General features: G+C 29.8%; 2 protein-coding genes across 5 annotated transcripts in view; one reads left to right on the top strand and one right to left on the bottom strand.

Moving 5' to 3' along the window:
- Positions 1-13,151, bottom strand: part of LOC105144839 (uncharacterized) — a 162,858-nt gene that overhangs the window by 26,289 nt on the left and 123,418 nt on the right. The window contains exon 1 of one of the 4 annotated variants that reach the window (XM_011054040.2): positions 9,129-9,992. The exons of 1 other annotated variant lie outside the window; for it this stretch is intronic. In XM_011054040.2, coding sequence (XP_011052342.2) covers positions 9,129-9,208 — 80 coding nt within the window. In that variant the 5' untranslated portion in view covers positions 9,209-9,992. Of the gene's footprint in view, positions 1-4,847; positions 8,214-9,128; positions 9,993-13,151 lie in introns of those variants that run through there. 2 more of the 4 variants (XM_087415396.1, XM_011054036.2) reach the window with 2 other exon arrangements.
- The window catches only part of LOC105144930 (queuosine 5'-phosphate N-glycosylase/hydrolase-like), a 62,282-nt gene that overhangs the window by 43,092 nt on the left and 6,039 nt on the right, over positions 1-13,151 (top strand). The gene's annotated exons all lie outside the window — the stretch shown is intronic.

The following is a 13,151-nucleotide window of genomic DNA, read 5'->3' as shown; positions in this document are numbered from 1 at the left end:
ATAATTATTAATTAGATTGTATAAAAATCTTTTTAATTTTTGCTTGAATTAAAAGTTCTTTTAAAATTGCATAGCATATTATTTTATTCACATACTTTTCAGCATTGAATAATTTGGAATTGCGTTCTAAATTAAAACTAAATAATTTCAGAGATAAAGTTTGAATTATAATCAAAAGATATAATTTTTTGTTTATTAATTACAACTTCAGTAATAAAAATTTTAGTTTAGCAGCGAAAAAAATTTTGTTTTATTTAAGAAGGATTTAGTCGTATATTGAGAAGAAGTCCGTGACATTTGTAAGGCATTCCGTATATCGATATTACTACATGAGATCCCACATTATCGAAACCTGTAATTGGTGCGAGCCAATAGTAGATACGAAAGAGAATGTAATAGAAAGTATTTATAAATAGGTATAACATGGATACGGTTTTATGCTACAATAGCGCGCATTTCTAGTTATTTTTTCTCGGTCATTGCGCGCACTTAATTAACAGTTTATATTTATTTGGAAAGTGGCAGAAGTCAAACACGCATGTCATAAATCGATGCTGTTATTTCTTTCCACTTGTAACACGCAATATTGGTTATCCCAGTCAAGAAGTTAAGTGGGATCTGCCTAACATCATTGCGATTTAATTGTCTGAAACATGCGACTTTACTTTCTCTTTTTTTTTTCTATAATTGTGTTTTTAAAATGGTTAAGTAATTTTTCATATAAATATGCGGAAGTTTTATATAAATATATGTGGTTTCTAAAGAACGTATCTTTTTATGTCATGAAAACGTTAGCGTTAACGAAATTGTTTCAATGGCTTGTGCCACTTTCCGAATAAAAAATAATTGAAATAATTGAAATAATTGAAATATCAGATATTCCTAATTTGGCTGATAACCGTGCGTGTCTAATCTTCGTGATCGAAGAACACCGCGGCCGCGCTTATTGAGTGACTATCTTCATCCCGTTCCATGTCGGAGGTAACCACCTTCACCACCACAACTTCGATGGTAATTAGCAAGAACAGGACCATAAAAGTTGCCATATTATACCTTTCCTGACCGAGCACAACTTTATCACTCTCAATTAAGAGTGCCGAGATCAGAGAGACGTAGATCAACATGTTGCTGAGTGGACAACACAAGGAAGTTCTCTTTATAAAAGAATGAAGATGACGCTTTGTCTTCTAATTAAAAATTATGTCTTTTTTTTTCTAGTTTTCTAGAAAAGGACTGCAATACTTGGCACAATGTGAATCATGGAAAAGAGATCGTGAAATTATATAATTAAGTCAATTGTTCGTTCGCACATACACACTCCACTCTGACTTTTGAATAGATAATTATTGTCGCTTTTTAAATTGCATAGCACTATCAATTAGATGAAAAAAATTTACAGTTAATCACGATTAATCCAAATCAACGTTAATCTTCCTCTAAATATTTCTCCTTTTATTTTTTAATCATAGGATATTAATTAAATCAATCCGAAAGAAAAATATTATAGTTAATTGCCAATTATTTCAGTCGAATATTTCTAACTGGCGTTCGATCGACTTCCGCTGATTCTCTGGAAAATTTCCGAGAAAATTAGGACCACCCAGATACCACGATGCATAAACTTCGCAAATTAATTTAATACGCGAAAGTTCCTTCGTCCCTAATCTCTTATTTACGACGTTGGACACGGTGATTCGGCGATTCCGCATCTGGCTACGATAATCTTCGATTTCCCTGTCGACTTCCTTGGTTCATCCATTCTACGTTCCGGCATTCTCCTGCAACTTCATATCCGTTATCTCGATCTCGTGCGACGATGATTGTATTTCGTGCTGAACGCGCTCCAATCTAAACGCCGGTTACGCGATCGCGGCTTTCCACTGCACGATCGACGGCAGTTACGTAGTTTTATGTAACGTTGCACACATCACGCTATCACAATCGAGCTTCACTTTTTATGTGTAGTATGTGTACACTTTATGAGAAAGATTGTGTACTTAATTTTACGTAAGAAGGTAATGAATCTGCGTAAAAATTACATACGAAACTAATTTTTGATTTGAGAAATTTGTTTATGTTTCAAGATCTTGAATCTGTTTGCGCCAAGAGCTTAGTAATAATTTTCTGTTTTTTTTCCCTCAGTTTATTACGCTGAATTGCTATTTCTTTTTCTTTCTTCTGCCTCACGTATTCACGCGCAATTGAACATGTTCGCGTAATTGCACACTTTGATTTCTTTAGGAAATATTTTCAATTAGACTCTTTTTACCTCTTCTTTCTTTTCGCTTTTTTCTGGATTTCGTTCTACTTTTCACTGTAGATTCTGTTCTGTTTAACTGGTGCAATTAATCTCAAGGAAATGTATTTCCGATGAATTAAATTCTCTCTGGTCAATTGTTTCTTGTAAGTAATTTCTTGTCACTTAAACTTCTAATCTCTTTCTTTTCAGTTAATTCTGTCTTTATGTGCTCAGATCATCCAAATTTCTATACTTAAAACTTGTTCGAGCTTTTCTTTTTCTTCTTCTTCTTATTCCTTATGCTTCTTCTTCTTTTTCAGAACCTCTTGATTAGCTTCTTCTTTCTTCTATTGCTTTTTTTAACGTTCTCACAAAATATTATCTTGTTATTCAGGTTTGGACAATTCGATCTCTACGATCTTCTTCCTTTTGGCTCAATCCATCCTTTTTTTATCTTTAACATACAGTTAGAATTACTATGTTTTCTGTGAAAGTTTTAACGCTGCGTCTTCAATTTCTTTAAATAATTCCTGTACTCGGATCCTTTGTTATGTCTTTCCTTTCACTGTATAAACTATTCTTACTGTCTACATTCCTCCAGATAATCTTCGCCAAGTGGCTTTTCTGCTTCTCTTTTCCTTTGTCTTCCTCTCTCTTTTCTTAAATTTTCTTCCGATGCTGCTTATATTCTGGTTCGCTGTTTGATTGGACTGTTTCAGTAATTTAGATTGGACAGCATGAAGAGCTCTTTTCTAGTAATGGAGAAGGCAAGAAGGCTCTAATCTCAATTTTGACAGAGTTTTAATTTAACTCACGTCTTTGATGACAATATGAATTTGGCCCGCGGTCAAACCGCAATGTATTAATTCACTCGGCATGACATTTCCATGGATCATTCACGCTGCAGAACCGGCGCGATCGTATCCTCGTACCGGACTGTCGGTTCGAAAGTGACAGTGAATCGTTGGTAGCCGGGGAAACTCAGTATCACGCTGTTATGTGCGATGGTAGGAGCCTCCGTCTTCGTTACATTCTCGTGACGATGTATTCCTTTCTCTTTCTCTCTCTATCTCTCTTTCTCTTTCTTTTTTTCTTTAGTTGGTGACCCAAGAGTTGTTGTGATTGATCGAAACTTTCACTGAATTTTGGCGATCGTTAAAATGTTCATTGATACTAGGAATTGCAAGTACTGATTTTTTTTCTCATGCAAATATTAACTCATCAATTTTAATAAGAATACGATGATATAATATGGAATTATGACACGAATATTTATTTAATTTGTATAATGCCAATTTGTATAATCTCGAGATGATTAATAATTAGTAATAGCCGTATTTTAGATAGTCATATTATTGTAGTTCGCTATTTTTTTATGAGATTTATATTTGTTCCATTTCATATGTTTAAAATGTTTTTGTCATTAAATATTAAAGAGAACAGAATTCTTTTTCTGTTTAAAAACATGGTGATAATAAGTGACAAATTATTCATTGAATGGATTGTACCAAAATATAAAAATTACAATTAATGAAAGTGAATAGAACACTGATTCATTCTTTTATGGATGTAAAAATTTATATTATTCGAGATAGATATTTCTAAAATTTTTTCTTATTTTTATATATGCGTTATAACTTAAATTTGGATAATAATATGCTACTAAACTAAAAATTTTTTTAATCTTTTGAATTTCTAAATAATTTTAGAGAATCAATTATAACTAACTCTTTTCTTTCTTCCCTCCCTCTTTTTCTTTCTCTCTCGATTAATGGAGTTGATTATTTTTATAGAATTCATCAATTTTAATGACTAACAAAAATAATAGTCTTTCGCTTTGAACATTTATTTATTTGCACATAAAAGATAGACGATGCATAAATCTGACGCGCGCTGTTGTAATATGATTACATCATCTATCGTGTAATTCCTCTCGCTTCTATAATCGTTTCTTATTATATAATAAATGCCTTTTCCGTTTGAGCGAGCATCACTGTATTCATTGCTCAACGAATCCTACATCTATTAATCGACTCTCCCTTGATGTTTTGTATAATGATATAATATTCAATTTTTAAGGATAGTTAAAAATAAAGTTGCCAGTGTTAAACGTCTTAAATAAGCCGTGTAAGGAAAAAAGAAATCGTGAAGGAAAATTATATTTGCAACTTATAAATACATAAATAAAATGTCATCTTAACTGTATATAATATAAATTTTATTAGATATGTAAGTCTGATGTCAATTATTTTGAAACATAAAAGATTATATTCTGAAAATATAAAACTGCGTTTTATTATATATTTTCTAGATTTTGGTTTCTTTTAATTAAACGCTGTTCAATTATGTTAATTTAATTAGTGCCTATCATGTTTTTTCTTTTCCAAAGAAATAGACGAAAATTTTTTTTTCCGTGAGAAAATGCGTTGTAAATGGGACATGAGGTGTACGATGGGAAGTAGCAATTTATCCATGAGCTATCTTTGTAAGAAAGCCTCCGTTTACGCGATCTAGTATAATTGAATAAGAATCTAACATCACCTCATTAGAGTAGTTTTGCAAGTATGCAGTAATTATTGAGCCGCGCAGAGTCACTGTTCGCACTTACCGTTTCTCTCGCTTTCTCCCGCAGAAGATCCTTAGAAAGAAATGTTTCATCGGTCGTTCAGCTTCAGCCCGGTCTCGTAATGAATATCAACGCGAACGCCTCGCGTTATTCTCATTGAATAAAAATAAGGATGGCAAGAGATGATCTGCTTGATCTTTCTTCTTTTTCAATTGAAACTGTCGAATAATTTATCGTCGAATAATTTATTTCTTTCTTGACTTCGTTCTATTTTATATTTTATGAACGTTACATCTTACTTTTCATATAAACTTTATTTTTTTTTTAGATCGTTTAATATTATTTTTTTTACACTTTCGTGCTGTTTTCTTTATAGCAACACCAATATATCAAGAAAAGATGTTTGTTGCGTTAAACTATTGATTTTTTCTAATTTGTAAATTTATTTTTCATTATGTTAGCGATTCTATCGCATAATGAATCTTTCATTTTAATTGAAAATTATCGCTCTTGAAATAGAAAATAGTTCAGACTTTCAGCTTTAATGCAGAAAATTAATTTCCACCATTGAATAGCAACTTCATCAGCCTCCTCGTCTAGTGACGTCAAATGTGCATTCAAGTCTCTGTTCCTTACGTTACCGCTCTTATAACAGACAAAGCGGACTTTACGGAGAATTGCTTCGAAGTATGTAGAGCAGGAGATCTCAAAAAGCGATGTAACGCCAGAAACACTCCAATGATTTACGCTTTCATCGTTGCGGTAGACCACAATGCAACAGCCATATGATTCCTTGGAAAATCAATTTCGAGTAATTGGAAAACTTTGGCAATCAATGCACATCGGAAAGTGCGATCAATTTCTGCACGGACGAGAATCGCCCGAGGACATCCTCGACACCTTCGGAGATATCGCTTCGCGTTCGAGCGAGCGTTTCGCACCGGGCGAGACCGACTATCCGCGACAGCGAATATCCCGACAATGAAGAGAGCGTCGTTGGTGCGCGCGGATACCTGGGTGTTTGGCGTTCCTGTACGTGCTTCCGGTTCCCCTACGCGCCGTTGCGTCTATTGTTCAACACAGCTCGATATGTACATTGTGCAACGCCCGACGTTTTACCATTGACGTACTCCACGCCCCGTGGCCCGCCACGTGCATTCTTAATGACGATCCCTCTTTCCCTTCTCTTCTTCAGTGTGTATCGATATGTCGTCGATATACGTCTCATCGCACGCATCACCGCGTCGTGGGCGCTTCCGGTGATACCGCGATCCTAAACCGGCTCGTCTGTGAGGTCGCGAGACCACGCCGACTATTATTCACGCGATCCGTTCGAGAGCATTGCACGGAATATTCTTACCGGCGTAATCGTGTATGCCGGATTTGAGTCGCGGAAGGAAAAGTCCGCGCGTAGGGTATAAATGCGAAATTAAGAATATAAGAAAGATAAATCATTGATGGCGAAGCGTTATTTAAAAGCAATCTAAAATTTACGCGGAAAAAATGATTTTATTAAATAACTGAAAATATCTGATAGAGACGAAAAGAACACTACATAACATTCAGTTATTACGGAACATAGAATTCAGCATAATCATGATTTTTATTGCAACAACTTCTTGATTCTTGACGAGAGAAAAAGTTTTGAAAGATTAATTTCAGAAGTGATTTTTATTAAAAAACAAATCCATGCATTGAATTTACAAATGATCGATTGATAGAATTCGTTATATTATGACATCATTCCTCCGTGATGATTAATATATTATATTAATCACGGAGGAATGATGTTTTTATGTTTTAAATTTATCTTATTTACTTTTTTTTTCATTTAATTATATTTTTATATACTTATATTCTTGTCAATGTTGACTTCTCACACACTCTCGATATTTTATTGTATTCACATCGAATTTATGGCAGACCATCATTAATCTGATATAAGTTTTAATACAAGTTTTTAATGATTTTAAACTTTTTATTATTTCACTTTTATCACTTTTTATCACTCAATGTCATGATAGTGGTAATAGAATAATATTGAATATATCAAAGATACTTTTGATAACATATTTTTCATTAAGTCATTATTAATGAAAAATTTTATACACAGGAAGAATGATTTTGCTAAAAATAAATCAGTAAAAGTTTTTATATTATTCTTTGCGCATTGCTAGCCGCGCTGCACTCTCATTCGCTTTGATTTTTATTGTTTTTTTATTTAAATCTATGTCTAATTAATTTTTAGATACTTCAGCAAAATTGTTCTTTCCGCTTATTAGTTGAAATATTAAGTGATAGATTTGTGTGCACAGCAAAAATGAAATAATCATTGGGATAATTTTTTGATGACGAAATTAATTGCTAGGAATATCATTGACAATTATGATCTTAATTCGACAATATATAATTTTTTTTTGATGATATTACAGCGATATTTTTTTTATCTATGAGAAATTATCTTGTTCCATTTCGATGATCTTCATTATCACTCGCGTGATCTTAATTATTCAGAATAAAATCTTAATTATGCATTTCTTTTTCCTTTATTGAGAATAATTCAAGAGAAGCGCAATCTTATTTTATGCAGCATAGAAAAATAACTTGTCCGGTAAGCGCGATTTATTTCGGTTGAGTACACGTGTGTTTTTGAACTTTTGAGAGAGAGCTCATGAAAAAATAATTTATACACTTTCCGAAATAAGAAGATTCTTCCAGATATAAAAGAATATCGACAAATCTGACAAGCTACGAAAATAGTTTGTATATATATATATATATAATACAATCTACGAATCTTTACATGATTTTACAGTATTGCTTCTATTATAAGCATTGATACTGAAAGGTGAAATCAATTTTTAATTCGGGTCATAGGCGACACAATGCTATCTCGTTATCTTATTATTAGAACCAGCAAGTGATAGGTATCGATCTACTTTGTGAATTAATAAATCTGCCACGATTTTAAATCGGCGAAACAACAAATCATTTTTGCTTTTGTTGCGCCACGAACAATTCCAAGTTTCGAAGCGGTAGTCAGGTATTGTCAAACTTCAACGTTTATCTTTATTGATATGCGATTTACTGATAAAACCATTCACTGAGGTTAAAATATAGATTATGTTTGAAAATCTGCTGTTTCAAACAGAATAATATTTGTTTTTCTATGTTTTAAATGCAGAAAACACAATTCATAAATAGATATAAAAAATAAGCGTGAACACAATTGTGCAATTGTTTGGTGCGATAATCAGATATATAATAACATCGGCGAGATTATTGCAATAGTATATAGGTTTTTCTAGGGGATCATAAAAAGTAACTTAGGTATTGATGCGATCACGATAAATATAAATTCTATTATTGATAATCCTGGAATTTTTAGATTACATTATTGCCACTGATTACATCACTGTTCAAAAATGCTTAGTATAAAAATAATTAATATACGAAAAAACTATATGATTGCACTAAAAAAATTATTTTTGATTTATAGAAAAATTCTAAATTTTCTTAAAATGTCGAAAATTAAATAGATGTTTAACTTCTTGACATTTCAGAATGTAAAATAATAGATTTCATAATATTGATAAAAATTCAAAGATTTTCAAAATTCATTTGCATATTCAATATTTATAATTTTCGGTTTCAATTTACATAATATGAATGTTTGAGTTTTAGAAAAATCAAGAATCTTCAGAATAATATAATTCAGAAATTAATAATCTAAAAGTTTAAGAATGTATTACAGGTGTATACTTTTTTTTCTACAAAAGTGATTGGAATTTGAAATTTATATAATACTTTCCGTATAAAATTGAATGTTATATACGTATATGAAACATTTATATTTCAACATCATATCAATAAATTTATATTTCACAATACAATTTTATAATTTAAATAAAGTTTTCTCATTTTATCTTAATTATTTTTTTAAAACATGTCAATGTCTTATTGAAATAATTTTCAATCTAAGTTCTAAATAGCTAAATACCAAATTTTTTGTATTACTTTCAAATACAATATAGAAAAATCTGTAATTTTTTCATAATTTTTTCATTTTATTAAAAAATACATGTAATACATCTTTAATAATTTCTAAATTCAACTGTATATAATTCGAAAAATTAGAGGATTTAAAAATATATTTCTTCGTGTGTCAACTTGTTTTAATAACTCTTTCTCTCGAGAAAATATTAAATGCAATATCAAATAAATGCAATATCATTATGAAAAAATTTCAGGAAGTATTTAATATAGAACACAATATTTTTCAAGAAGGAGGGAATCAATCTTTAAAATATTTTTAACACTTACCTTGATCGAAGGTTGATATAAAGAAAAATTCCAGAAGCTATTCCGACCGCCAGTAAACTCATACTAGACGAGACCATCATTTCTTTCGTTGAATAATTTTCGTTCAACAGCTCGAAAGACGAGAAAGTGATCTTCAATAAAAACGCAACAAAAAAACTTTTTCCTCGGACGAGTTTCTCTCTTCGCGCAAGAATGATGATCCTTTTAACGACGAAGTATTGTATTTTGATGCGACTGGAAATACGCACTTTAATCGACTGTTACTCGCGCTTTTTGTGATATGATATGATATTACGTATGTCGATATATAATCGATACCAATCATCTGACATAGCGTGGGGTATCATAGAATCATTCCAAAGCGATTAGCATTGTCACACAAACAAGAGCATGTCCAGGAGGATATTGTTATTTTACCTGAATTGAAATTTATTATGCGGAAGTGTTCTCTAGAAATACGCTTTGTAATGTTCGCAATTTCTGTCAAACATGTAACTCTTGTATTTAATTTAATTTTTTCCTGTCTTAAACTGAATTTGATACAACGGCTTTCCAGTAAACATTCATTTATTTCCCAGTAAAGATATTTTTCTAAATATTCGAATCAGTGCACAATTATAATTAGCAAGCTTTATCTTTCTTTAAAATCTTCATAAATTTCTTCAAATAATCAAAATTCGGCGCTTATATTGGATATTTGAGGATATTTGATCTTTATTTGCAAGAAATAATTAGAACCGCAAATAATTAATCTAATTTAATTTTCAATTAGTTTGGAGTGAGAGTAATGATATCGCTTTTATCTTTAGATTGTAACAATCTATGAATGATCGTATTATATAATTTCATTCATATATTCATGTGAAATCTTTTAATTAATATTTAATTAAAATGCATATGATTTTTTGTCTTTTTTTTAAATAATTCACAAAAAATATGTTAAAATATTATATTTAATTATAAATATTCTTAATCCGTATTATATTTAATATGGATATTTATTCCGTAAAATTAGAAAGTTAGAAATTCTTTGAAATTACAGCTATATGTTCCGTAGAATTTATATGTAAAAATATTTAAATTTAATAAATCTAGATTATTCTTAAATTATATATTTAATTTTTAAAACGCGTAGATATTTTTTGAATAGTAAAAGCATCGCATACACGGATAGAACTAAATGCAGAAAATATTTCTATTCTCGATAATTAAGTGTATACGCCTATTTTTAATGATATTAGTCACATATATGTTTAGTTTTTATTGATTTCCCGTGACCTTTGATACTGAATATCGTTAAAATATTCCCTTTCGATATCAATATTAGCCGAATTCCCATAGTGATTGATGAAAAATTATAAAATTAAAATATTTTATAAATTTTAAAGCTCAATTTTCATAATTTATTCGAATTATTCGATATTTGTATAAATATTCTATAAATTTTGACAATTATGAATACTTCATACTTTAACAAAGAAATCAATAAAATCTTCTAAATTATAACTATATTATATTCTTATTTTATTATAATTGTGCATAGAAAGAATGATTTTGAAATATTTATAAATTTAGCAGGATATACATCTGAAAATTAATTTTGTTTGCATATAAGCATTTAAAAATAATTTGGATCACCAAGTAGTAATTATATAGGCTGCTCACACAAACTGATTAAAATGTCAAAACTTTATATATATATAAATTTTTAGATACTTCAGCAAAACTATGTAATAAAATTTGATATTTTTTAAATTACTTTTTTATATCAAAAGTTAAAAGTGTAGTCATGTTTTTCATGTATGCACATGTAAAATGTATTGTAGAATTATTAGGTGTTGGAATTAATTCGTAGCGTTTTTTAATGAAAGAATGTTATTTATTTCACATGAGCATTAAAAAATACATTAATGAAAGTACTTCCCATCACTTGTAAAACGCTACGAATTAATTCCAACACCTAATAACATTTAGTATTCTTATTCCGTCATGAAGAAGAATCTAATAAAATCATTCTTGAAAAATAGATATTCATTCGATTTTACATACAACATAAACTTATAATCTCGTTTCTTTTTTTGTTTTTGAAATTTCGTATCTCCCAATTTACGTCGTATTTCGCACCTCCACTTTATCTACTTGTTCTTTCACGCGCGATTTATCTCTCCCACGAAGCAAACGCAAGAGCGTTCTCTATTTCAGAGACACACACGAAAGCCGCAACCGCTCTCTTCTCCACACGAAAAATTTCATAAGAGTTGCATTCGCGGATCGGTCGTATCTGTTCCGTGCTCGCGATAAGGCACAACTGAAACCAAGTTTCTTACAGTTCCGCGAATAGTCTCACCATGAGTTGGGAGAACTCGTTTTTCTCGACTCGCACAATGCGCGACAATTGTTAACAATTGCTTCCTCGTGACGCGGGAAGCACGTGAGTTTCACTGACGCGTTTCCATTTGTCGTCATATTTCGGGATCTTAAACATATCATTTTTGTTGACGTTGTGATTTTCAGTTCGTTGCAGGCAAAAACTCATGTATATGTTTTCTCGTATAAGATAATAAGAAGGAAGAGTATAAGAGATTATAAAAGTAGATTATATTTTCAATATTTTATTATTTCAATGTATTTAGAATTTCTAATGTATTTAAAATTTCTAATGTATTTAGAATAATGTCTTGACTGTTAACATTAGTGCATGTGAAATATGTCAAATTCTTATTACTAGACTCAGTGGAATGTTGAATATCTACGAAAAAAATGATTTTGCTGAAGTATTTAAATTTTAAGTATTTAGATACAGGCTTAAAAATAATTTTTTGAATCGTGAGAAAATATTAAATAATTATGCAGGAAACTCAAGCAATGTTGCAAAAACATTGACAGTCTAGCAACTAATTTGAGCGTTCTACATAATTATTTTGATAGTTGAACAAAATTATTTTCAAATCTGTATCTATAGCTAAATTTTCAGATACTTCAACAAAATCATTCTTTCCGTGTATATAAACTATGGAACTCATTAATAAATTAAATTAATAAATTAAATTTATTTAATAAATTTATTTATATAAATAAATATAAATAAATTGAGCATATTGAAGATACTTTTGTTTTTTTAGAAGATACTTCAATACGCTTTATTATACTTTAAGTAAACGTAAATTCTTAAAAAACTTTTAATAATATTTACAGTTATCTACATATGCTTAACTGAAAAAGATATGACTTTCAAGAAAATATTTATCAAAACGTTACTTTGTTAAAAAATTATTTTTCTTTATCAAATTTTTAATTCTTTTTGCTAAGAGACGTAATATTTTTAAGATAATGTTGATGTCATTTTCTTACTAAACTAATGGTGTATTGTTAATTTAAAGTAATTATAGATATAGAGTAAGGAATTTCTTCTTGACTTCTAAAATTATTATCGTTAAAATTATATCTTTAATATATCTAAATGTTATCTAATATTGTTAAAAGATAAAGTAATTATGCCGTATCTGTGAAAGTAAATGCATGCGAATGTATAGATTCATTTGCTAATGATAGATTATTGCCACAATATATATCATTCTTTATTTTTCTCTCTATTTGTGTATACGCGATATTTATACTGCAGATTGAGTTGCTGAAATATAAAATAATATTTTTGATGACGCTATATTATATCATGAAAATATCATCATATTAGCGTTCGTGTAACAAGATACAAATTCACGTGATAATAGCATGTTATCTTAAGTTGATAATTTGATACACGTATTGCTAATACCATATTGTTTATACCACATGCAATGTTTCTTGATACAATCGCTTCTTCGTAAATAATTTTTTATTTTGCTCGTAATTAATATTACTTTCATGTAATTTATATACATATGTACTTTTCTATCTAAGTAATTAATAATCATAATATTTTTCCTCCTTTTTAAATAATTAATTATGTGAATCTTTACACGTGCAGTAAAAACATATATTTTAATCTTGAAAGAGTTTGTTAATAAATGAATTGTAACAATT

The sequence above is a fragment of the Acromyrmex echinatior genome, chromosome 18, assembly GCF_024713525.1.
Source record: "Acromyrmex echinatior isolate Ae372 chromosome 18, ASM2471352v2, whole genome shotgun sequence".
Taxonomy (NCBI): domain Eukaryota; kingdom Metazoa; phylum Arthropoda; class Insecta; order Hymenoptera; family Formicidae; genus Acromyrmex; species Acromyrmex echinatior.
This window is presented reverse-complemented; position numbering and strand designations above follow the sequence as displayed.